This window comes from Conger conger, chromosome 13 (assembly GCF_963514075.1).
Source record: "Conger conger chromosome 13, fConCon1.1, whole genome shotgun sequence".
In the NCBI taxonomy this organism is placed as follows: domain Eukaryota; kingdom Metazoa; phylum Chordata; class Actinopteri; order Anguilliformes; family Congridae; genus Conger; species Conger conger.
In genome coordinates, this window is record NC_083772.1 from 5,961,709 (window position 1) to 5,988,086 (window position 26,378).

The following is a 26,378-nucleotide window of genomic DNA, read 5'->3' on the forward strand; positions in this document are numbered from 1 at the left end:
CAGTATTTTCAGTTTAAGGCTAACAGAATGCAAAGATCATTGTTCTACATTAATATGTGACATTTCAAATAATAAAACAAAAGAACAAAAAAATAGCAATAAGGATTTACTTTATACGAGCACATCTGCTGGCATTGTGTGGATTTCTTCCATCAAAGTCGGCATGCTTGCTGACTGCTGCCGTGCTGCTCGGGCCCTGTAAGGTGCTGCTTGCAGCTATATTTATTATTCTGATTGTACGCCTCTGAGAGAAAGGGCTCATCAGAGTGCAAAGGGTTCATTTCATTTCTTGTATTTTTCTTTCCAAATGTGTGACTGAACTTTGAGTGTTGGGAAGCAAAATCAGATGTGTTGCCAGGATGTAACCTGTTAAAAAAAACACTTAACAAATCCCCCCATGCTTTGTGTGCAAAATATGAATTAGTTGGTCATGAACTCTTCCATCTCTGTGGCAGTAATTGCATGTTCTCGCTCAGCCATTTGCTTCCAGGTCAGGGGGAGGTCATCACCAGGGTGACACAGATCAGACCATCTCTGTTAGCAGAAAAATAATAATGGTAGGGATCTTGTAAGCAAGTGTTTTATAAAATATAAATATGAAATGTAATTACTATGTACATAACAATACGACTGATCTGTAAAATACTTCCACCTATTGTTTGAATCTGCTTCTAGGTCCATTCAGCAACATAGCATTGGTTTTTCTTGAAAATATGGCCATTTTTATTTTCTAGCATAAGCTCTCAGTTGATAAGACTGATAGTGTGCTGCCTAGGTAGGAGTAAGAATGGAAACAGACTACAGAATGGTAACAGACTGCACTATTTTTCACTACATATTTTACAGGACTGACAGCTCTATCCACATCCACCTGCCTTGAATTTGTCTGATTGCATATCTACTGATGTTGCCCTGTGTAAGGGGGTGGGACAGTGAAAACAAGGCTAGCTTTCACCACAGCTGTGGAGACACGAGATCCAGGCCTCACCTGTCTGAGAGTGCCAGTGCTGATAGAGAGCTTGACCAGACTCCACACCGGCACCAGTACAACAGAGGAGAGGGCCAGCAGCCAGCCCAGCACATACGCCCAGTCTGGATACACATACCAGCGGTTAAAGGTCAGGGGCTGGTACTTCACCACAGAGAAGATGAAGGATCCCTACAGGAGAGGAGGAAGAGTGGAAGGTTTTATTAATGTTAAACATTGCTGCCATTGTGTCATAGAAGTAGAAATAACATGAAATTGAGTTTAGTTGTTGAAACATGGGTCAGAAAATGCAGTCAAAAAAATTTAGTGACCAGTTTATTATTTCGTAGACTTCTAATTTTGACTTATTGATCATCTGCTGTCGTATCCCATCCACTCCCAAAGTTTGACATGCTGTGCATTCAGACTCAGCATGGGGCCCCTTCAATTGTACAACTAGCCTCTCCAGAGTTCACAGGAATTCAAATTTCCGGGCTGCTCCGTACTTGCAGACTGAAGGACTTAATGGATTAGTCTAAATGAGAGCAGGAAAAGGTAACCTCCCGTATATAATGTGTTTACAAATGCCCAGTTTACATATGGCATTTTCTTTACACATGTGAATATGTTAGCTTTCCTATGCACAAAACATCTTGTTTGTGAGTACAAGTTCTGCTATTCTCATTCATGCAAATTAATGTTACTGAAATTAGCAGTTTTATTAAATGTGAAATGCAACATGCTTGAGTTGTGCAATGATGAGGTTGTCCTGTAATAAGTGAGTCAGGCAGATGCTCTGTCTCTAGACATCCCACAGTGGGGGTGAGTCAAACTCACCAGGGTCACCAGTGGGGTGAAGTAGAGCCAGCAGAGCTTAAAGATGAGGCTGGGCCGTTCCCCGGTCATGTCCTCGATCACATCCATCATGCGCTCCGCCCCTGCTCCAGGGCAAACAGGAATAACGGTGAGTGTAGTGTTGTGTCATGCATAACGGGAGATTCCACTGGGGGGAAACACTCAAAAAAGGCAGAGAATGGGAAATGAATGACGACAAAATAGCTTTCTTTTTTGTTTTGTTTTGTAAGCACAGTGGAGCAGTGTGTTATGGAATTGCCGGCACTCCCCTTTTGAAGGGGTTGAGTGCTCTTGGTATCCATGATCATTAATTTGCAGTATTGTGTTGGCATTCAGCTAGATACCATTTTTCCAAATCAGCAATTTGCTAACATAAACCCCCAACTTTTAAAAATATAAATGGCTTTTGGATTTAAGGAGACCAAACCAAGCAATTGGGGAGGATGCAATCAGACTCCCATGCACACCGTGCACGTAACTTCTATGTACAGTGTGTCTGTAGCCAGACTCCCATATGTAGCTTTTATTACCAGGTATGACTTCTAAGACTCCGTAATTTGGTTTCCTTTGTAATACTTTTATGTATATTTTATTTGGAACCAGAAGTAATTATGTATGTAACCTGCCTGGTAAAATAAATTGTTAAATCTTGATCTGTGTGGTTTCACTTACTGACAATCCATGCTACACAGGGAATGCTTGGTTACCCCCTCGAGTTGGTCTAGAAGGATGTAAATTTATACTTAATGTATCACGGCGTATAGCACCCGTAGACCTCTGATGGTAAATCACTCGCCTCCGCGTGGTAGTTCATTCATGTTGAGAACAGCCGTAGCTAATGTTGGCCTTCTGGGGGCACTAGGCTGTAAACAGATATACCCAAAAGTAGCTATTCCTGCGACCTCTGAAATGACTGCAGATATCTAGCCAGCTCGTGAAACGTGCACATAACGGCCAATGTGACATGTGGCGGAACCAGCAGAGGACTGTTGAGAACAGTAAATCTCAGTACAGGATTCCTATAGCGATCAAGTCAAAATTCTAAATAAGACATCTACCCAAGGTAGATAACTAATCTAAATTATTATTCTAAAATGGAGTCAGATATAACAAAGGTGAATGTATTGGTCCTATTGCGGAGATTCTTGGTCAGCCCGGACCAGTAAAGACCTAAGTACCTTCGGCCCTCGCTAAATTCCGTTGTTGGGTTAGCGTGGGGTTTTACAAGGCTATGTTATGAGTTTGCAGGAACAAAGGGTTGCACTATTTTAAAAACCTTTGAGTATAAACTTTAAGCTCGATATGCAAGCAGGACAGTGAGTAATTTTGAATATCCTGCTGGGTGACGTTATATAGTAGTTGAGGGGACATTGATTGTTATTCCACTGTCAAATATACAAATATGAACTGTATGTACTTTAAGTTGTTTGTAATAGACCTTGGCATTAAAAGCTGTAGAACCCAAACCCAGACCTGAGGTTTTGGCAAAGCTTTTCCCCAGCCATCTTGAGAATGGCTTTGCCAAAATACTTCAGTTGTCACACGTGATGCCATATACAATATGTCATCTACACTTCTGGTTTCTATATCTTCAACTAGCATTGGAATAACGTTTAATTTCTCAAGCCATACTGTTGTATAGGCTGCACCATTCTGGAGACTTGAGACTTGAATGGACTCATCCCTCAGAGACTTGAGACCTGGCTCAGACTTGCATTTAATGACTTGTGAATAAATCTGAGGTATACAAATTGTACTTCTCTCCGTGATCTTGTAATAAAGCTTGACCAAGATTGAAGTCTGCGTAGGGCTGAATTATTCTGAATTGAGTTATTCCTTGACTTTGGTGATGAACGAAAGGAAAGTAGGCCATGTTATGCTCTGTCCTGATCTGCACTTTTTGAATTTCATATATTTTACAATTGTTTCTAAATTAATTTTATACATAATGCCATTTTCATGACCTCTTTCATACATTGTGAGTATTTTATTTGGGTCTTGTTCATAACCCATTCCCATTTGTTGCCATTGTTTCTTTTCTATATCCAGTGTTGCATTGGAAAGGTACAGTTTGTTGAAAGGTACATTATAAGTAAGTTAACACATTACTTATAATAATAAATCCAGGCAGCAAAGTCCTGCACTCACCAAACAGCCAGCCCATGGCCAGAACCTTGAACACACACACAAAGAACATACAGGCCCCATTATAGGCATAGTAGTCCAGGAGCTGGAACACATACATCCCCCCCTGGTGGACAGAATGGGAAAGGACAAGAATAGATATTATTAGGAAAAAATAGGTCAGGGTGAGACCAGAGATGGAATATGGAGATATGCTGCCAACATGAATATCAGATTTCACCTTCAGGGCATGATTACAAGCACTAAAACTGGGTTAAACAGAGCATAATGAATGGGGGTCAATGGCAGTTTTTCATTAAATCAGCTCAGAGATTCTTTTTTATTTTGAATGGGAGAAAATTCCCAGACGTCAGATAACATAATGTAAGCCAGTAATAATTAACATTTGGTGTCATACGCTTGGTACTTTAGTGGTGTTTCCAAGCTGGTAAAGGCAGCCAAGTTTGGCCCATAGAAAGGATTGGTGGTGCATGGCTCTTGTAATTTGATGCGAAGGGAACCCATGGGCGTTTCTATGCCGGTTCCTGTCAAGTTAACTCTAAGGAGCCCTCTAAATGCACGCCGACCTGGGCTTGCAACTATCATGTCAGTATAGTGCATGTATTGTGTTGGCTAGACCCTCAGCCTCTGAGTTCTCCGCCGAACTGAGATTTCAGCAATAATTCTAATCCTGGGAGCATATATTGAGTAATGGTGGTGCAGGTAAGAGTCGAGTGTAATCACTCCCGAGGTTCGCGTATGTTTCAAACCCAAATTTCTAAATTATATCTTAAATGAAGTCAGATAACGAAGGTAAATGTATTGGCCCTACTGTGGAGATTCTTGGTCAGCCCAGACCAGTAAAGAGCGGAAGGCAGTGTGGTACTACTGTCTTTGTAACGTGGTTTATTCATGAGCTGATCTCGACTCTAGACTAGAGCTAGACTCTCCGCATAGCGGTCATTATTACTTAACCCTACTAATATTCTTCCAGCAACACCAGAAGGACAAGCATGCAAACCCCTTCGGCCCTTGCTAAATTCCGTCATTGGGTTAGCGTGGGGTTTTACAATAAGATTTTCTGTACACATAGAATGAAGGTTGTGTTGTGCTTGTGGACATGTGATCATAAAACAAACCACTGATTGCATCTCAGCTTTCAATTATGTATGTGTCATGCACATAGACCATGTAACAATGACAGCAATGCTCCAGTTACTCTAACATTTTTTAAATAGACTGATGACCATTTAATAGCATTTAGCTCAACTGACCACCATTTATTCTACTCTCTTTACCAATGCCACCACACTGATGGCCAAAGTATAGCACTGCACTATTTTTTTCATGCCACTGCAGTCAAAGGAGGTGGAACAGCTTTCTCTGGGCTTTTTTTCGGCCTCTCTCTATCAGACTGATGCAAGTTTGAACTCTTTCATTTGGCCTGTCGTGCTGAACTAGGTAGTTAATCTGAACTCTTCCCAGCTATCTTCTCACCTGTGTGACCATCGCAAGATCAAAGACAAAGCAGGTGAGGCAGAAGAGCAGGAGGAAGATCTCTCTGCGCCCAGCCCTCCGTAGTAGTTTGGGAAACAGGTCCATCACTGATGTTATCACCACCTCCATCCCCACAAACTGAACAACAGACAGACAGCAAAAAGTTCAAAAGAGAGGCAGAGAAAGAGAGAGAGGGAAGAAAAGAAGGGGGAAAACAAAAGAAAGATGAATGACCCACACAAATGTTTACTTTTTTCCTGCTTGTGTGAAACTATCCACAAATACATCTTGATTAATTCTGAAATGTTCTCCTGTTATTTTGGTAAGTAATCTCCCTGTGATCTCTGGTAACCCAGCATGATGCCTTGCTAGCTCAGCACAGCTTTCCCTCATGTTGAGCTAGAACCAAACTGGAAGGATCTAGAAGTGAATGTGGCCACAGGCATTAGTAGTGGTTGCAGTATCACAGAGTGATGGCGAGCCACTGCCAGGAAACTGATTACCAGAGTGTCCAGGCCCAACAGGATGATCATAATGAAGAAGCAGGCAGCCCACAGCTGAGGTAGGGGCATCATTGCTACTGCTTGGGGGTACGCAATGAATGCCAGACCAGGTCCTGGGAGCAGGGAGCAGGGGAGAACAAAGAACACAGGAGGAGAGTGAAGGAGTCAGAAGGAATGGGAGAATAATAAACAAACCTACCGTTCTTACCCAGGTCATATTCCCTCACATTACATTCACACAGTTCTGCATTAAGCAGATGCTGTTATGCAGAGCACCCTACACAGATTACCTTTTTACATACTGTCCGTTAATACAGCTGGACATATGAAGAGTTAATCGCAATACGCGATAAATGCCAAATCCGAGATTCTGAGATATGAGAATTGAATAACAATGGCAAAACATATTGGTCAATGATGTGACTTATTATTTTGATGTTTGAAACACATTTATGACATAAACGTTTAAAGATCCCAGCAGCTAGGGAGGAGTTTCTTGCAAAAAATAGAGGAATTAATATGGACCAGCTAAGTAAGAAGTCTAAGAAGTAAGAAGAAAATCTGAGCTATGGTAACATTATTTCATACTGTGAATTATACTATAGTGGCCTATTTTTCCAAGACTAATCAGTAGGCTGTTACTGTTTTGAAATGTCATGGTTGTATAACAGTAGATATCCAATGGATCAGCTAAGCAACAGTTGCAGATGAAAATAAAACCTTATTTTATCTCTGAACATAAAACGCATCATAACTCTAAGTGGATAGGTCACAGCAGTAGAAGTCTAATAAATATATTTGACATGCTGCACAAAGTACCTGATTCTGCCACTTCTGCGATGGGGACACCCTGCTCATGTGCCATGAACCCCAGTACAGAAAAGACCGCAAATCCTGCCACCAGGCTGGTCCCACTGTTCAGCAGACACAGCCATAAACTGTCCCTGTAGAAACACCACCAGGAGGCTAAACATTCTCTGACCAGCTCTCATTTTTGCATTTATTTTGTTCCACGGTGATAAAAAAATTAGGTGTTCACTGCCATGTGTCCTGCAGGATATGTCAGGCCCCAGAACACTGAACCCAAGAGCAAGATGACAGAAGTTAATGTTAAAGTCTTTATTAACTTCAGAGCAGTTCAGACAGGCAGGGGTCAATAACCAGCAAACAGTAATGGCAGAGATTAGGCAGTTTGTAAATGAGAGTCCAGGCAAAGATTTGGTTTCCAGGCAAACAGGTACAACAAGGACAATCCAGAGAGTGGTCGAGGTCAAAGGCAAAGGGTTGAAAACAAACAGACAGTCCAAACAGAAACATAATCCAATATCAAAATCCAAAACCACAGCGGGTCAAGTCACAACAAGAAGGAAATCCAAAAAAACGTAAGTCGGAAACAAAGCAGGTCACACAGGAGATCAGACAGAAATAAACACTGGAGAGTATGGTGATAGCACATGACAATCCGGCAACTAGTGAGACAAACAGGGGTTTAAATACACAGGTAATGAGAGGTAATAACAATTAGGCAAAACAATCCAGGTGAAACAAATGACAGTGAATGATTGAACTGACTACGGTGAGCACAGAGGGTAACAAAGAACAAAAACGCGAAGAACGTAGACACAAATAGATAACAGAAAACACAGAACCTGACAGGATATGTGCTGGTATCTGAGTATTGCGCTGGACAGAGCTGCATATTTATGGTTAAGAACTGTTTTCATCTCTGTTTCTGCCCTTGTGTACTCTTGGGCCTTACTTGTAGCAGTTGTTGTTATAGGTGTTGTAGCTACCCAGGACAGTCAGAGTACCCACTCCAAGACTGTATGAGAAGAAGATCTGACCTCCTGCATCCATCCACACCTGTAGTGACATCACAAACCTTGAACACATTGGGTGTTGCTTAACACAGAGGAAAGCATTTGTTCCCTGGCTGGGTGAAATTAGGAAAGAGACATTTTACTGTGACAAGGTGATGGGGTGCAGCTGGTATCATGGAGTACTTACCTGTGGGTCTGCCAGGCGGGAGGGGTCAGGATACAGGTAGAACTCCACCCCCTGCAGAGCTCCAGGTAGAGTTAGCCCTCGTATCAACAACACCAAAAGCATCAGGTATGGGAATGTAGCTGTGAAATAAACCACCTGGCGAGAAAGAGAGTGAGAAAGAAAGAGAGAAAAGAGGTTATTTCTGTGGAGAAATATAAATAAATAAAAGTATGAAAAAATGAATATAAAACGTCAGTCTGATTTATACTGTATGTCCCGGTTTGATTCTGCTAAATTCAAGTTCTGCACCCATCACTTGGTTGGTCAGACACTTCCGGTAAGGAAATTCTTACTCAGTAAATCGGGGACAGACCTTGCCTGTAGACTTCACCCCCTTCCAGATGCAGAAGTAGCAGATGACCCACATGGTGATAAGGCACAGGAGCAGCTCCCACCTCACACTGCCCACCTCCTCAATGCCCCCCGAGAGCAGCAGCACACGTCTCCTGGGAGGGGGGAAGAGAGGGAAAGAAAGAAGGAGCAAGAAAATGAGGGACAGAAAGGGAGGGAAGCAGAGACATTTAAAAAATATATATTTTTACAGGTTTATTTACATTAAAAATATTTACTTACATTTATTCCAATGTAGGAACCATGATTCTCTGCACACCCCCACCATGTCCACTATTAATTAACATTTTCTTCACTCACGGATCTAACTCTTATGGTTCAGAAAATATTATTGCACAAGCATAAATGTGAAAAGGTGAAACTAGGCCAATCTCCACATACACTCGCAAACTTTAACCTTACACATCACATGATTTATTTATCTTAGCAGACACTATTATACAGAGCAATTTACAGACATTTACACAACTGGATATTTACAGAAACAATTCAGGCTAAGTACCTTAAATTTGAACCCACAATCTCTGGTTTCCCAGTTCTATAACCCTGAATACTGTAGGAGGTGCAGCCCTACAGAAGTCAGTCTGCAGACTTACTCCCAAAACTCGATGGCTGCAGAAGATGAGTTGTTGCGCTGTTGGGTCCAATTTGCAGTGAGGTTTTGATTGGAGAAGTCCACACAGTGATCTGAAGCAGAGAGAGTAACCTTTCCTAAATCATCAAAACAGATCATTGCTCTTTGCAGTGAATCTGCGGGCCATTTTAAGGTTAAATTATGATGAGGTTTGGACTTCTCTCATTTGCATACTTTATTTAAAATGGCAGAAATGACATTCAAAAATTTTTGTAGCAGTCTATAATCTGGACCAAGTAAGATATCATTATCGTTAAGATATCATTATAATATTTCAGATTCTAAATGAGACATGTTTGAAGATTATTTTGAGCCATTTTATTATCACCAGCACACAATAGAACAATTTTTCTAGAAATGTTTTTCATGAAGAATGATGGAATTTCAGGATATAACAATGAAATGTTTGATGCTGTACCCACCCCCAAAGGTTATAACAAGATAGTAAACACTCTCCTGGATATGGAGTAAAGGTTTACAAAGTTTCAACTATGCATTGAGAAAAATGGTTCCTGAATCCTGAAATATCATCCAAAATCAGGTTTTGAAGAAATTGACTCCAAAGATAGAAATGGTAAATAATTCTACTAATTTCACCATACACATGGTGTAATCATTCAAAAGGCGCTATTGTGTTGTTTATTATATGCAGACTTCTTGTTATTAAGGGTGCCAATAATTCTGGAGCCCATGAGAAATGTATGTTTCAACCTGAAATACCTGGTACATATCACACATCATTGCATTGTTACGTCCCTCTTCGCCCCTAGTGATCAATGAAGCTGTTCTGTTCTCTTCAATCTCCTCGGTTTCTCTCTGGGAACTGTGTATTGGTGCATCCTCAGAAGCAGGGGGTTCCCTAAGGGAAGACTGACTGGGACTAGACTGTTTTTGCATCTGCAGTGGGCGTCCAGGCGTTGGCAAGCATAGCAGCAGAGTTATACTGCCTGTATGCATTGTATTATTATTTTGACCATCATCTACATTATTGTTTGCTTTTGGGTAGGTAATGTACAGCAGAGTAGTGAGTGTTGAAATTTGATTTAAACGCTTTTATAAAAACTATGAAAGTTTAGAGTGACATTGAGAATCATGTGCAAAAATACCCTTTCTCTAAATGTTTATATATATATCTATATGGTATATGATAAGTCATAATGTTTAAAGGATCATTTTAATGCTGTTAAGATGAATAGTCAGTATGAGTGCTTAAAACTGTGTCTGTTCAAACATTGAACTGCACAAAGTACAAGAAGCTCATTTAATCAGGTGTTTAAAAGGCCAAAGAGAACAAGCCAAACAAAAACAAGATAGAGAAGGCCATGACACAAGTTACCAAATGTTCTGGTTTCTGATGGCAAGCCAAGCAGTATGCATCTTCACAGGGAAATATTTTGATTTAGTAATTACAAGCCAAGCAGCCTGACTCATCACAGAGATGAAAGGTTAGGACAGCTCAGCATTTATAGACTGACAGAAAATATTCTGGTGGGTTAAGAGAGACAATGTGATTTTTGTATGACAGATTTACATTTACATTTACATTTTAGTCATTTGGCAGACGCTTTTAATCCAAAGCGACTTACAAGTGCATAGGTTCTACCATAAGTCAGAGCATCACATCCAGAAACTAGCAAAATACACAGGAAATGCTGTTCTAAACATAGTTGTCATCAGAAGTGCATTTTTTTTTTTTTTTTTTTTTTTTTTTTTTTTGGGGGGGGGGGGGGGGGGGGGGGTTAGACAAGGATAGGGATATCAGAAAGGAGGGGCAGGGGAAATCAGGAGGGAGGACTAAGGTAGATGATTGGTTAGCTATATTGCATAAAGGCTAGGATATTTCCTACTGTTACTTTGGGATTCTCTGGTCTCTTGAAGCTTCAAACATGGAGCACAAAGGTTCCCCAGATTATTTAGATTTATTTTAAACTAAAGATTTCGCACCTAAAAGGAATGAGGAGGAAAAGTGACATATTTCCACATTTTTTTTTTGCTTTTCGGTCGAGGTAATTTTTTTCCTTTTCTTCCCCTACCTGTGGTCAAATTCAACAACCACCTGCAAACTGGTATGCACTTGCGTTTTATTTTCCTGCTGTCATTCACCCACTTAAATGTATCTGTCAGTAAATTCAATAATTGTGATGTCTGTTCCCTACTCTGTTGTTTCTTGATGCCTTTAATGGCAATTTTTTTTATGTTCGGCCATTCCAACTCCCAGTAATTATAATGTGAGGGGTTTTTGGCCATAACAGGCATGCACTGTAATTCCAATAATATGTTTTAATACTTTTTCTTTTTTCCTGTCACTCTGATGGACTGTGGGTCTGTAGTACGGAATGAAAATTGGGGTTATGATTACCTGTATTTTTGTAACCAGCCCAGTGTAGCTTAGAGACAGGCTTTGTACCTTTATCTACCGTGGATTGTAGGTGGAGAATATGTTGCCTGTATTTCAGCTGTTATGGTAGCCAGCCCAGTGTAGCTTAGAAAAGGACTTTCTGCCTGTGGTCAGTGTGTTCTGCAGGAGTTGTAGCACTTTACAGCACATTTCATACTTTACCTGAGTTCCAGGTGTTGGAGCAGCTGGCCCAGGGAAGCTCAGAGCTGAAGGAGAAGTAGAGGTAGAAGAGGGCCCAGGCCAGGATGATGATATAACATGTGCAACCATAAAGCTGGTTCAGCAGACCTGCATAGCCAATCCCTGAGACACAAACACATGCATGCACACACACACACACACACACACACACACACACACACTCAGTTAGCAGCTGGCAATACCAATCATTGGTTTGAAAGCTGCTTTGTGTAATTAATAGTTATGAACATGCCTGGTGTTGTTTCTTTTCCAAAATGGCTCCCTATTTCTGATATACTCCCTGGTGTAAAATCAACCTATGACCAGCTTGAAATACCAGCTACCAGCCGTTACAAAACCTAGCTTGAGAGGTTTTTTTCTTTTCCCCAGCAAGAATGTAGTGTATTATGCAAGCAAGCAACCATGGTTACTAGAAAGGTGAAAGTTAACCATGATGATTTGTGAAATGTTTGTAAAGCTTTTTTTTTTAAAGTTAGAAGACAAGGGAAAATTTTACAATTAGGGAAGCGGGAGCAACAGAAAGGGAGAGAGAGAGAGAGAGCATGAATGCAAAGTTTGCAGAAAAAAGTGTATGCTAATCAATGAACGGCACAACATAACATGAAACAAACATAAATCGTGACATAACAAGTTTGCAAAACCGTTATGAACAGTGAATGAATAAACTATATAACATGACATGACAAGACTAAAAGATACATCGTAACAAGAACTAATATTGAAACGTAACATGACATGAAAATGAAACGTAACAAGAAATAAAACATGGTGAGACTAAACTAACATAATACGTGACATGAAAATAAAATAACTAAGACAATAACTAAACATGAAACATGACATGACAAGCATGAAACAGAGGCATGGACTGCACTAATGAAAAACAATATTCTGCCTCAAGCTGGTTCCAACTTTCTCGAATAGCGGTTGACAAATCAGCTTTGCAGGATGGAGCCTTGTCATGGACCATGTCATTCAGTTGATATGCCTTTCCTGAAGAAAAGCTTTATCACTCTTTGCTCTGTGGCAAGATGCTGAGCACCAAACCTATTTTGTATTGATGGAAGTGTCCAAATTTCAATGTAAACCTGTGCAATGACTGTTGAGGTAATGATTGCCATCTCCCCTGGTCCATTACCTGACATGCAACCCCCTATCATAAATGACTGGGGAAATTTGCTTGTTTTCTTCATATGTTTCATTGTAATGGCACCAGACAAACTCTTTCAGCATCATCGCCTTGGCCAATGCAGATTAATGATTTATCACTGAATATCACTTTCATCCAATCATCCACACTCCATGATTTCTTCTCGTGAGCCCACTGCAACCTAGTTTTCTTCTGTTTAGGCATTGGTGCTGGTTTTTGTTTGGCTTTTCTGTATGTAAATCCCATTTAATTCAGCTGATTTCCAACAGTTCTGTCACAAATATTGACTCCTGTTTCCACCCATTTTTGCATTTTCTATTTTCAAGGCAAATTGCTTTGAGTTTTCTATCCTGATGCTTTGACATCTTCTGTGGTCTACCTGTAAGTTTTCCGTTTATAACCTTCCCATTTTTTATATATTTGCACCAATTTTAGACACAGCTGACTGGGAACAACCAACATATTTTGCCGCACTCCATGTTGGATTTCCTTCTTGAAGGAATTTCATAATCCTTTCCATTGTTTCAATTGACAGCTCTTTTCTTCGAGCCATGTTTCCCTTCAATTAGCCAATTCCAACAGCTCGTTAAGGTCTGCAAACACTCTCTTTTAACTGCAGACTAATTTGCATATTCAGACTTGCACTGGTATTTGTTTTAGAAATACAAATTACAAAGTGATTCCATAATTTTATCCTCAACATTGAGTGATTCCGTATTCTTTTGCTTAATTGATCTGGAAAAAAGTATGTCATTAATTCAAATATTTTAATCCAATTTGTTTGAGGTATGTTTCATGAAGCCAGAATGTTCAGCTATTAAACAAAATGAGTTTCGGGTCAGATCTGTGATTTGTTTATTCGCTATGAAGTAAAAAATCTGGATGAACATCCTCTAGGTGTACTGATCCCATAAGGGCATTGAGTGATAACATTTGATTCAATATCAAAAGCAGAAGTGTTGATTTATGAACCAGCTAAAACAGGTTCTGTGTTTTTCCATTGTCTAGGTTTTCTCTAAGTTAGAACATCTTGAAATGGACATGGGGTCCTGTCAGGTTGTATGTTTTTCATTGTCTAGTTTTGTCCAAGTTGTTAGCGTTTCCGGGTATTGTTACCCTCAGTGCTCTGTCTCCCCATCCATTCACTGTTATTTGTTTCACCGGTGTTTTCACTTCCTGATTGCCATTCCCTCTTATATAAACCCCTCTGTTTGTTCAGTTAGTCGCCAGATTGTTATGTGTCTTTATCATACTCTCCAGCGTTATTTGATTGATTTCTGTTACAACCTGTTTCGCCCCAGACTTCCGTGTTTTGTTCCTCCCTTCTGTATAATTCTGAACCGCTGTTTATCAATCAGTATCTGTTTTTTACTTTGTCTGCTGGATACCGATTCTGTCTGATTTGCCTGTTTGCTTTCAACCCTTTGCTTGTGACCACGACTATGTTTTGGATTTTCTGTATTGTATCCGTTTTCTGGAGAGTTGACCCATTGCCTGGACTATCTATTACGAACTGCCTTATCCCTACTGATTCTGTTTGCTGGCTATTGACCTCCGCCTGTCTGACCTGCCTATTTTATAATAAAGACTTTGTTATAAAATCTATACCTTGGTCTCGCATCTGGGTCACTTGTTCTAGAATCCTGATGGTTTTATAGCTATTGTATATGTGACTGACACTCTTGCTGTTACTCTATTGTCGGTAAAGCCAAAGTGATGTCAGTTCTCCCCATTTGCCCACAGAGGTTTCTGGCCTCTCACCCTCAGCCAATGGGCACAGCTTCCTCCAGCAGGTGATGGCCCCCTCCTGGGTATACTGCCCCATGGCAGTCTCCAGCAGGAACAGGGGTATCCCACAGGTCACCACAAAGACCAAATATGGTATAAGGAACGCTCCTGCAGACACACCCGCAATCAAAGGTAACATTCAAGATAAATATTCAATCACCAGTCCCATGACTGGTATTTGAACAAAACTAGAGATTGAGTGTGAGTCTGATTGGGAGCTTCCCATAATGCACTCCAACCTGGTATGCAACATGTACACAAACTGACAGAATGAGCAGTAAACATTACACCACTCAGAATCAATAACTATGTAAAGCAATATACATTTGGAGCATGTCTGTACTTTTAGCATGTACGTGAATCAGAAGTTCATAACTCTCACAAACATCCTTACTTATGCTCATACTCACACTCACACTCACGCTCAAACTCATGCAGTCATACTTACAGTCATACACTCATCCCACTCACCGCCGCCATTCTTGTAGCAGAGGTATGGGAACCTCCACACGTTTCCCAGCCCCACTATGTTCCCTGCCACTGCCAGGAGGAACTCCACCTTGCTCCCCCACTGCCCCCTCTCCTCCAATGGCCTTTCTGCGGTCTCCCTCTCCTTCTTCATCCCTCCTGCTGACCGTTCTACAATCTCTGGACTTCTTCTCTTTCTAGACACAGTGATGGAGCAGGCTGAGATGAAACAGAGGCTGATGTTTAACCTGCTAACTGGGAGACACCTCCTTACATGTGCAGAATTTGTTTCTGAGATACTGGGCCAATTAGTGACAAGTTACCAATGAGTGACAGTGTCTTTGTAAAGGACCAGCATTTCTGAAAACATTATATATGAAGTGAGTTAATCATAAACTTTATTTTCACCATTTTTTGTAGTGTGCAATACTAGAATTTGCATGCTCTCCCAAGCACATGCCTACATTCATGTGGTAGAACAACTGAGCAATGCGTGACAATGCTTATTTTAAAATAATCAGTGATTTTGAGAATTTAATATTTGAATGTTCTTCTGTTTTATATACTAGTTGCATACGTTAGTTTACTTGTGAAATCATATTGAGCTTCCCCTCCTGTACTACGGGAGTAAAATGCTCACCTACCTGCAGGATTGGGGTCACCTGTACTGTTGATGAGTGGCTGTGCTGAGAATCCTGTCCATGAGGCAAGTTCTTGTTGTGCCCTTATAGGGATTGTCCACTTTTTGGGAGATGAATGAGGAACCAGTATTTAGTCTTTATCCAACAGGTATTCTTGGGGTCTTCCTCTCCTTCTTCATCCCTTCTGCTGTCCGTTCTACAATCTCTGACCTTGTTCTCTTTCTAGACACAGTGAGCTGAGATCAAACAGATGCTGATGTTTTACTGTACCTGCTGACTGACAGACACCTCTTTACACAGTGTATACTGGGCAAAGTTACCAATGAGTCACAAGCTGTTCTAAAAACATTATGTATAAAGTGAGCTAATCATAAATTGTATTTTAAATTGTAGTGTGTTAAGACTACACTGTAGTCCATAAGTATTCCATTCCGTATTCCAGCTAATTAGCAGGGTTTAAATTTGAAGGTTCCTACATTAATATCGGATTAACCTTGTAGGAATTGCAACCCTTTTTATACATAATGACCCCAATTTTAGGCAACCAAATGTAATTGTGGAAATGCATGCCTTCCTTGCAATCAATGACTGCCTGAAGTCTACAACCCATAGACATCACCAGATCAGCCCCGGTTCTAGACTGCTATGATGTGGCTTTTTAAATAAGTAAATTAAGTAAATTCAAAACATAGAGTTTACAAAGGGCTTCCCATCATGAGAAAACATAAATGAACATACACACAATAACGCAAATAGCAAGTATGAAAGAGCAAATCACGTTTACAAACATTGTATTTTAAAATAAATGCTTCTAATGCTTCTAAAAACACGGCCTTAAAACATTAAACAGATGCAGCTGACCTAATGTGTAATGGGAGGTGGTTCCAGAGAGCGGGGTCGAGAGCTGTAAAGTACCAGGATGTTAAAAAGACAGATAAAATCCTTGGTGCCGACATTACATTACATTACATTAATGGCATTTTGGCAGACGCTCTTATCCAGACCGACGTACGACAAAGTGCAAAGTGCATACCCATAACCAGGGATAGGTGCGCTGAAAGAGCCTAGAGGGAAGTACAATTTCAAGTGCTACCAGTGCAGCAAAGATAGGGCCTATTTGATCATCGGGAATTCATTTTTTTCAATACCGCACCATGCAAATATATGAATATACAGCTTATCTAGCCAAGCAAAACTAGCAAAGGTATCATCCTAATAAGACAAGTAAATAACACAAATAAAGACAACAGTTAAGGTTTACAGGGAGGCAGGGAGAAGTGCGTCTTCAGTCTGTGCTTGAAGGTGGTAAGACATGGACAATAACTTGTTTACAGATGGATGTTTATGAAGGATGTGCTGATTACTGTACCTGCTATCTGAAAGACACTTCCTTACATGTGCAGTGTACCTGAGATACTGGGCCAAGTTACCAATGAGTGACCTACAGAATAAAGTCTAAGAATAAAGAAGTCACTTTGTAAATGACTAGCTGTTCTGAAAACACAAGGTAATCATAAACTTTATTTTCTGTCACGTCTTGGCCATCTGTATTTCTCTGTTATTTGTCCTCAACATTTTCGCCTTTTGTTACCCTCTGTGCTTTCCTTAGTCTTGTTCCCATCCATTCCAATTAATTTGTTTCACCTGTTTTCACTTCCTTGTTATGGTGCACACCTGATTGTTATTTCCCCGCAATATCTGTTGCAGATATACATTACATTACATTACATTATTGGCATTTGGCAGACGCTCTTATCCAGAGCGACGTACAACAAAGTGCATACCCATAACCAGGGATAAGTTCGCTGAAAGACCCTAGAGGGAAGTACAATTTCAACTGCTACCTGTACAACAAAGATAAGGACGAGGCCCCTTGAGAACAAAGAAACAAACAAACGGAGCAAAAGTGACCAAAGTTAACTATCCAAACACTGCTTACCTAGCCAACTAAAAATTCCGATACAGAAAGCAAGTCACAGAGACAACAATTAAGGTTCACAGGGAGGTAGGGAGGGATGGGGAGAGGTGCTGCTTGAAGAGGTGTGTCTTCAGCTTGCGCTTGAAGGTGGGGAGAGATTCTACAGTTCTGACCTCAACGGGGAGTTTGTTCCACCAGCGTGGAGCCAGAACAGACAGTAGTCGTGAGCGTGATGTGGAGGTTCGGAGAGGGGGAGGTGCCAAGCGGCCTGTGGAGGCTGAACGAAGAGGTCTGGCAGGGGTGTAGGGTCTGATGATTTTTTGTAGATAAGCTGGGGAAGACCCTTTAACTGCTTGGAAGGCTAGCACCAATGTTTTGAACTTGATGCGAGCCATGACAGGCAGCCAGTGGAGGGAAGTAAGCAGGGGGGGTGACGTGTGAGTATTTGGGAAGGTTGAAGACCAGACGAGCTGCTGCATTCTGGATGAGTTGGAGGGGTCTGATGGCAGACGCTGGGAGGCCAGCCAAGAGGGAATTGCAGTAGTCCAGGCGGGACAGAACCATCGCTTGGACCAGGAGCTGGGTCGAGTAGGGGGTGAGAAAGGGGCGGATTCTCCGTATGTTGTATAGGAAGAACCTGCATGACCAGGTCACCGCCACAATGTTCTCGGAGAGGGACAGTCTGCTGTCCATCACCACGCCGAGGTTCCTTGCACTGGGTGACGGCGTGAGTGTGGTATCCCCGAGGGAAATGGAGAGATCCAGATGGGGAGAGGTTTTAGCAGGGATGAATATCATTTCAGTCTTGCCTGGGTTGAGCTTTAGATGGTGGTTGTCCATCCAGCTCTGGATGTCACTCAGGCAAGCAGAGATACGGGCTGAAACCTGCGTATCAGACGGCGGGAACGAGACGAAGAGTTGGGTATCGTCCGCGTAGCAGTGGTAGGATAGCCCATGTGCAGTGATCACAGGGCCAAGGGAGCGAGTGTAAAGAGAAAAAAGAAGTGGGCCTAGGACTGAGCCCTGGGGAACTCCTGTGGCGAGGGGCCGAGGTGTCGATACCGAACCAGCCCAGGCGACCTGGAAGGAGTGACTAGAGAGGTAGGACTCAATCCAGTCCAGGGCTGTGCCACAGATGCCCGTTGCTGACAGGGCAGACAGGAGGATGGAGTGATCCACAGTGTCGAAGGCAGCAGAGAGATCTAGAAGAATGAGGACAGAGGAGAGGGAGGCTGCTTGTGCGGCATGGAGTGACTCACTGACGGAGAGGAGCGCAGTCTCTGTCGAGTGGCCCGATCTGAAGCCAGACTGATGGGGGTCTAGCAGGTTGTTGTTAGAAAAGAAAGAAGAAAGTTGAGTAGAAGCGGCTCGTTCGATAGTTTTAGAAAGGAAAGGAAGAAGAGATACCAGGCAGATACCGGTAGTTCTGGATGATGGAGAGATGTAGGCTTTTTTAGCAGCGGAGTGATGCGGGCCCTCTTGGAGGATGCCGGAAAACAGCCGGAAGACAGGGAGGAGTTGACAAGGGAGGTGTAAAACCCCACAGCTAACCCAATGACGGAATTTAGCGGGGGCCGAAGGGGGTTTTGCGTGCTTGTCCTTCTGGCGTTGCTGGGAGAACATTAGTTGGGTTAATTATTATCCTCCATACAAGAACAGAGCACAATTATGTTTAAGAATATACTGGGTCCGTTGCCATGGGTCGGATATGGATTGACCTGCCCCATATCCCGCTTATAACTGGCCAGAAACGGATCAGTACAATCAAGTATAAAATATACAAATTAAGAATAGAGATAGAGTAAATAATCATACCTAGCCTGCTTGGACTACAGACAAACACAGAGTATAGAATATGCCGTATGGAAAGTCGAATACGATCTTCCTGATACTTACATACATGTACAATATGCTGTGTGGGAAGTCGAATACGATCTTCCACTGCTACACATACATACATACATACATACATACATACATACATACATACCCAAGACATGTTGTGTGGGAAGTCGAATACGATCTTCCCAGATTGGTCTGTCTCCCTTGCTTTTATGCCAAATCATACGTTTGGAACCAGGCGGCAGTGCCATAAATCAACCCGGAGGGGTGGTCAAATCTGCAATTTAGACCCCCACCCTTGGGGGTTGTTGAGTAGGGAAAATGAGATGATTACCAGGAGAGGACGTGTAGGTTTTCCCTTGGGATACTGAAACTATAGTTTATTAAATTCCATTTGGTATGAAATGTATCTCATCCGATTCCTTGATTTTATCAGATCACATCCATACCAAACAGATTACCCTTATGTTTTATTATGTTGCAGTTATCATGAAACTTCCCTCCTGATTATCCATTTTACATGCAATTCCTGTTACCATTACATAAGACTTAATGCAATAATACAAGGATCACATGGGCAATGTTTTCAAGGTGTTACCGGGTCTATTTACTATCTTAATAGCAGTTTTGAATATTTAATCTAAGAGAGCAGTCACCGGTGTAATGACAGCAGTGCCCAAATGAGGGCACTGTGGCATTGTCCGGAGTCTTCCCCCTTGGAAGTGACCAGGTATGGGGTCACAGGGAGGTCACCAATGTTCGGGAGGATTCTTTTCCCATGACCCAACTGGCCTTGGACCACTCATACATCTTAACTCCCCAACAGGTAGTCTAAACAACATTGGAACCCCAGCTCTCAGGCCCCTCACACATGGCAGCCCTTCCTGACCTTAACCACTATGCTACAGGCCGCCCCATCATATCTATGAATGCTGTAGTTGGGAGTTTTCATGATAACTGTATTATGCTGTAAATATGTCTTTGTGCCTCTCATGGTAATATACCTTTGGGATAAACCTGATTTGGGTGAATGAAAGGAAAGGAGACATCCCAGACTGTTTGGTTTCTTCTCCTTATCTCCGAAATCCAGGCCTTAGTTCTAAAAAGTGAGTCACCCATCTATAATTTACAGCCAGGCCCACCAGGCAGGGGGCTAAAACACATGGCTTCTACAGAGACAACTTTTGCCCAGTTTCCCCTCGGCTCCTGAATGGTTATGCTATCAAAGGTAGACTGTTACAAAAACTAGACCATTACACCAGTCGCACTGAACCAATCAGAATAACACCAAACATCAACATATTCTGACCTGGGATTATCATGAAACATCTTTATGCCCTCTCCAGTACTCCTGTACTCAAATCCTGTAGGAATGTGAGAAAAGGGGGGCCCCCAGGGCCTAAGAAGGTGCCTCTAAGAATCCTTCTCTAGCTCTCCCCCACAGGCATGTGTGCCAACGGTGGGGGCTAACAATGTATGCTCCAGGAGAGGGAAGTCAGCAAGCTGACCAGCGCATGAGACCAAATGTTACTTATGACTGGCTTACAGATTCCCCCCTATGGCCCCGAGGGACAAACAACACAGTTCCAAGGGGTCACTGTGAAAGCCGTGGCTGTACATGTAATTCCCTGCGGATGCTTGGGGTCTCAATCCCGACAGCGTTGGCACCTGCAGGGGGCTGAGCACCGAAACAGCAGGGGTAGAAGATTTTAGGGAGTGGAATGAGGCTGGTGATGACGGACCCTCAGAATACCCAGTCCCACCAGTCCCACTATATGTAGGCATCCTGGGCAGAGCTGGTAGAGGAGCTGGCCCTGGACGACCCGTTGCACCAGGTCCATTAGGTCAGTCAGAGACCACGCACACTGTCCTGAAATAGTGTCCTTCCACCACAGAAAGACGTCCACCTCCAGCGGAATTCTCCTCAGAAAGCAGATCTGACCCATTACGAAGTCCTCAATCACTTCCAGTCGATCAAGTGACTCGCTGGAGAGGTCAGACCTTCATGCGTGAAGGAGCTCATCTCGCTGATGACGTACTACTGTGGGTGAGACACCTGGACGATCTCAGCATGGCCAGACAAAAACTAAACACCAATACATTTGGCACAAAATGGGAAAATATTGTTAGACATATAATAATGACAAGATGTTTCATGACAACCAGTGCGAGTAGTCAATATGGTCTTCATGTCCCTTATAGAGATATGCACCAATACGGTGATCTAATTTAAATACCTGATTCTTCACTACTACGCAGGTTGAGCATATGGCAGTGGAATTTAGATAGACCTGTCTTAGGTGAATCAAAGGAAAAAGAAACCAAGAATCCAATATAGACAGTACAACTATTTATAGTAAACATACAAACAATACATAGACACATTAATGAGGTGGATAAAGAATATTTTATCTTTGTTCTGACACAATCCACCTATGCCAGCCTAAGGCCTCAATGAATTCCCTTACGACATGACTAGGGTTCTTGTGCAGACAAAAGTCCAGAATATCTTGCTGGCAGCAGCAAACCAACCCTTGGCATATGTTCTGCAGGCTAAGACACGCTCGATGGTATGGGTCTGATGGACAAGTGAACAGCTAATAGAATGGAGCGCCTGCGCTTCAGATCTAACAGCCGTGAATATATTTTTTGTAAACTATGAATGATATGTTTGAGACCAGTGATCATCTGGTTTACCAAACTTGATGAAATTTAGGATAATTAATTATCCTATAAGTATTTGGATGGCACGTCTGCCTAAGAATTCAGGAACTAAATTATCGAGCTGTGCCTGTAGCCATGCATACTACTATATTGCAGTATATCGCATGCAGAACAGAATACTGGGACGGTTAAAACTAACATATACCAAACACAAGATGTATAGTGCAGCTATTTGCTTCAAAATATAAACATTTATGTAGGATGAATGTCTGCCCAAATTCATACGTCCAATCAAAGAATGATTAAAAACAATAAAAATATACACATTTATGCAGGGTGAATGTCTGCATAAATCCGTAATTAAATTAAAGAATTAATCAAAAACAAAAAAAATATATACATTTATGCAGGGTGAATGTCTGCATAAATCTGTAATCAAATTAAAGAATTGATCAAAAACAACATCAAAACAAAACAATTCATACACTCTCTCAAGATAAACCATTGAGAGTGCAGGTTCACTGCTCTTACAACAAGAAACACCACACGTGACAAACACTTAGGGAAGGAGAGACAAGGGCAAAGGGCAAAGGGAGCAGTGAGAGCTGTGAGGGGGGGCAGTGAGGAACTGAGAAGTTTGAAACTGTGGGGGGAGTAGAATGACCCATAAATCAGTCCTTGTCAGAAAATGACCCCCCCTTGTTAGGTTTTATGCTCAGAGATGTAAATAAGAGGAGGAATTGCTTCTTCTCTTTTACTCTGAAATTTGCTTAAACATTTTCCATTTGGAACACCTTCCAAAATATAAGACAATTCAGTGTTATTGGGCTATAAAGACCTCTCCTGTTGTAAACATCTCACCATATAGGCACTGATGCCACAGGTCACTGTAAATCAGTGAAAACTTTAAAGGGTTCATTTCATGGCATTAACTGGTTTATCTTAGGTCTAGAAAATATTCTAATATATATATTTTGTGTTAGTGGGAGAAACCACACAAACATACAATTAGATTTAGGTACACACATGCCTCAGTTAATCTAACTGGCATCCAAGTAAGTATATTAGTGTTATTAACTAACAATTCTTAAATGATATGCACAGACATGCAGTATACCATATATAATAATATAAATCCTCTGCATTCACTGTGGTGCAGCTAGAGCACACAAAGTGAAGCAGAGGAAACTAATATGGTGCACCAAGATGCACTATACATTATTTAATTTATCCGATAGGATAAATGATGCAATCAGGGAATTCATCCTTTTTATTAAGGATGTATCCCTACCAGGGCAAAGTTGATTTGACATTTATTACAGAACAGTTGTTATATTTAACTATCCACATGCCTATAACAAATGCTTTCCAAACTATCGCCTATGTATTTAATTACAAGTATACAACTGTTGCCAATACAGGTAGCACATGCCAGAGGACTCAGTTTCCAGCAGCTCAGAAAGACAGAAATTCTGTGAGGCGACACCCGACCCCAGTCTCAGAGGTCTAGACATAGGCACCACGTGCAGAATATTCCCCAACCTTGTAGCAGCGCATCAGAGGGGTGGAGACTTATATCTGCTGTGGCACCCAGCGGCCCTATGACGTAACATCGAGCCTAGTATACAGAGATATCGCAACCACTGATACAGGCCTCAATCACTGAGACTTAAAACTGCTGCTCCCTACGGACGGATACCCGATAGTCTCAAGTCTTGTTATAAACACCATACTTGTTATAACCACCACAATCAAAGGGCTTGAGACGTATACCCGCCGTGGAACACAGACACCCTGGGTTCAGTATCAGCACTCTCCAGACTCTGCTTCTAGGTCTGGAACCTAGAACCTAGGCTATGCCCCTGATTCAGCACTCAGTTGCAACTTATAACAATTTATGCAATTATAATGGAGAAGCTTGCCACCTTTAACGGAGCTCAAGCTTACTCCAAAATTAATATTATATATGCGCATCCTAACAGACCGCACACATATATGTATTATTATACAACTTTCAAAGCTTACCAGCTCATAAACCACTCATCCCTTCACACAGTTCTAAACACTTTTACCTTCTCTGTGACATGCTTGTTTGCAAACATGTTTCTACCGGAGCCTACTTGCTGTTTAAGCTAATAGCCACAGCAACACAGTGCCGTTACAAAACATGCACATCAACATTTCTCTCTCTTTGCCTTCTCCAAAATGACGTTATATACCCTGAGAGGTAGTAACCTACAAATATGACTGGATTCTACGGTCCCAGCCCTGTACAGGATATGTCGATTCCCTAAACAGTGTACATGCAGTAAAATAACACAACTCTCCCAAACATATGCCGATATGAAAGAAATTATGCTACTCACCACACCAAGGACAGCAAAACCAGATGGAAGAAAAACCACATACCCGCGGTAACGGGTATCATGCCGGAATGCAACAACACCACCAGAAGGAGCAAACTTCAGACACCTCACCCATTGTAAGCCTCAGCAGACGAATCTCACATGGATGAAAGCTGTTTAAGTCGAGTTTACCAACTGTAAAACTCCAGATTCCACACACATGCATGAAATTTGATCACATCGGCAGACAAATCTTATATGAATGACAATTTGATCACGTAATGAAATTTGATCACGTCGGACAAATCTGATATGAATGAAAATTTCCATCACGTCGGACAAATCAGATATGAATGAAAATTTGATCACGTCGGGGTCACCAACTGTAAAACCCCACAGCTAACCCAATGACGGAATTTAGCGGGGGCCGAAGGGGGTTTTGCGTGCTTGTCCTTCTGGCGTTGCTGAGAGAACATTAGTTGGGTTAATTATTATCCTCCGTACAAGAACAGAGCACAATTATGTTTAAGAATATACTGGATCCGTTTCTGGCCAGCTATAAGCGGGATATGGGGCAGGTCAATCCATATCCGACCCATGGCAACGGACCCAGTATATTCTTAAACATAATTGTGCTCTGTTCTTGTACGGAGGATAATAATTAACCCAACTAATGTTCTCCCAGCAACGCCAGAAGGACAAGCACGCAAAACCCCCTTCGGCCCCCGCTAAATTCCGTCATTGGGTTAGCTGTGGGGTTTTACAGAGGTGACAAATGGGAGAATGTCAGGTGTGATAGTTTGGAGAAGAGAAGAAGGGAGGGGATAGGGTCAAGGGCACAGGTTGTAGGGTGGTGGCAGAGCAGGAGTTGAGAAACATCAGAGTCTGTAAGGGGGGAGAAAGTGGAAAAGGAAGGGATGGGCCTAGAGGGGGGGAAGGGCACAGTGAGGGGGGCGGTGGTTGTAAAGGATCTACGGATGACTGTGACCTTCTCATCGAAGAAATCAGCAAAGTCATCAGCAGCAAAGGAGGACTGAGGAGGAGGAGGCGGTGCATTGAGGATAGATATACCTGAAAGTGGGATGAAAGTTCAATCACAGAGACGTAGGATGGCAATGCATTGCACAATCGGCCAATCACCAGCATTTACTTATAGTATGAAAATGCCCATTATCTGCTTCTATCTGCATTTCAGAAACTCGCATCAGCCATCACCTCCCCACCACCTCCAGCTTCTGGCTGTCGCCCCTCGCCTTTCCAATCATGGCCTCTCCTTCAGGGGGAGGGCTCATTGCTCTGCAGGCTGATCAGCACCCCCCCCCCCCCCCCCTTGCCGGAGGGGTAATTTAAACTGACGGAGTCATCGGCAAATATTTCATATGGTTATATAACATATTAAATCTCTCATGGTTAAACATACAGTAATAAAGAAAGTTAAACTTAGGGAATGGTTGCAAACTTACCAGGAAGAGGACGCTTGTGCATGTTCTTCCTAAGGACAATGAGGAAGACTGAAGGACATTGGTTGCATTTTGGGGTCATCAAGTCTCATAAAATGGCACCTCCATACAACCAAACTCTTTGGAAGGGTGGCACAAAGGCAATATACTGTAATGCCCATGTTTCTGAGTTGGTTCCGTTTGTTTCGAAGTTTCTTCGTCTTTATTCTTGTTATTTATTCATTACCATGCATATCTGGTTCTTGTTGCCCATTACACTTATTTCATTCATGATCCCCTGTTATGTCTGTGTCTGAATGTTCTGAGCCCGAGTCACTCCCCTGTCTGCATGCTTCACTATTCGGGTGGTTTCGGTAGTTTCCGGATTTTCAACCTTTCTTCCAGCCTCGCATTCCTTACTTCCGGCTTCTCTCGATAGATAAATGTTGTAAAGCGCTATTCTTACTACTACTAATTTAGATATTGTACAGTACTAATCCGACTAATACACATACTGTCTGTCTAACTAACAAACTAACAGTCACTT

The 26,378-nt window shown here is 42.0% G+C and overlaps 1 protein-coding gene across 1 annotated transcript; it reads right to left on the reverse strand.

Moving 5' to 3' along the window:
* Positions 1 to 420: 420 nt before the first annotated feature.
* Positions 421 to 15,136, reverse strand: LOC133108250 (sodium- and chloride-dependent GABA transporter 2-like). Its single transcript, XM_061217719.1, has 14 exons — positions 14,986 to 15,136; positions 14,488 to 14,622; positions 11,538 to 11,678; positions 8,940 to 9,030; positions 8,306 to 8,438; positions 7,954 to 8,088; positions 7,706 to 7,809; positions 6,766 to 6,890; positions 5,947 to 6,059; positions 5,444 to 5,581; positions 3,971 to 4,073; positions 1,805 to 1,905; positions 989 to 1,159; positions 421 to 534 (listed from the first exon to the last, which is right to left on the reverse strand). The coding sequence occupies exons 1-14, from the start codon at positions 15,134 to 15,136 to the stop codon at positions 421 to 423; spliced, it is 1,755 nt and encodes a 584-aa protein (XP_061073703.1).
* Positions 15,137 to 26,378: the final 11,242 nt, after the last annotated feature.

What these genes read in the sequence shown, in the direction of transcription:
- LOC133108250 (XM_061217719.1), bottom strand. Translation starts at nt 15,136, where the DNA reads ATGAAGAAGGAGAGGGAGACCGCAGAAAGGCCATTGGAGGAGAGGGGG. An exon ending in GCAGCCATCGAGTTTTGGGA is followed by an intron (nt 8,439 to 8,939) that starts GTAAGTCTGCAG and finishes CCCCCCTCCCAG; the next exon opens with GAGACGTGTGCTGCTGCTCT. An exon ending in TGTTGGGCCTGGACACTCTG is followed by an intron (nt 5,582 to 5,946) that starts GTAATCAGTTTC and finishes TCTGTTGTTCAG; the next exon opens with TTTGTGGGGATGGAGGTGGT.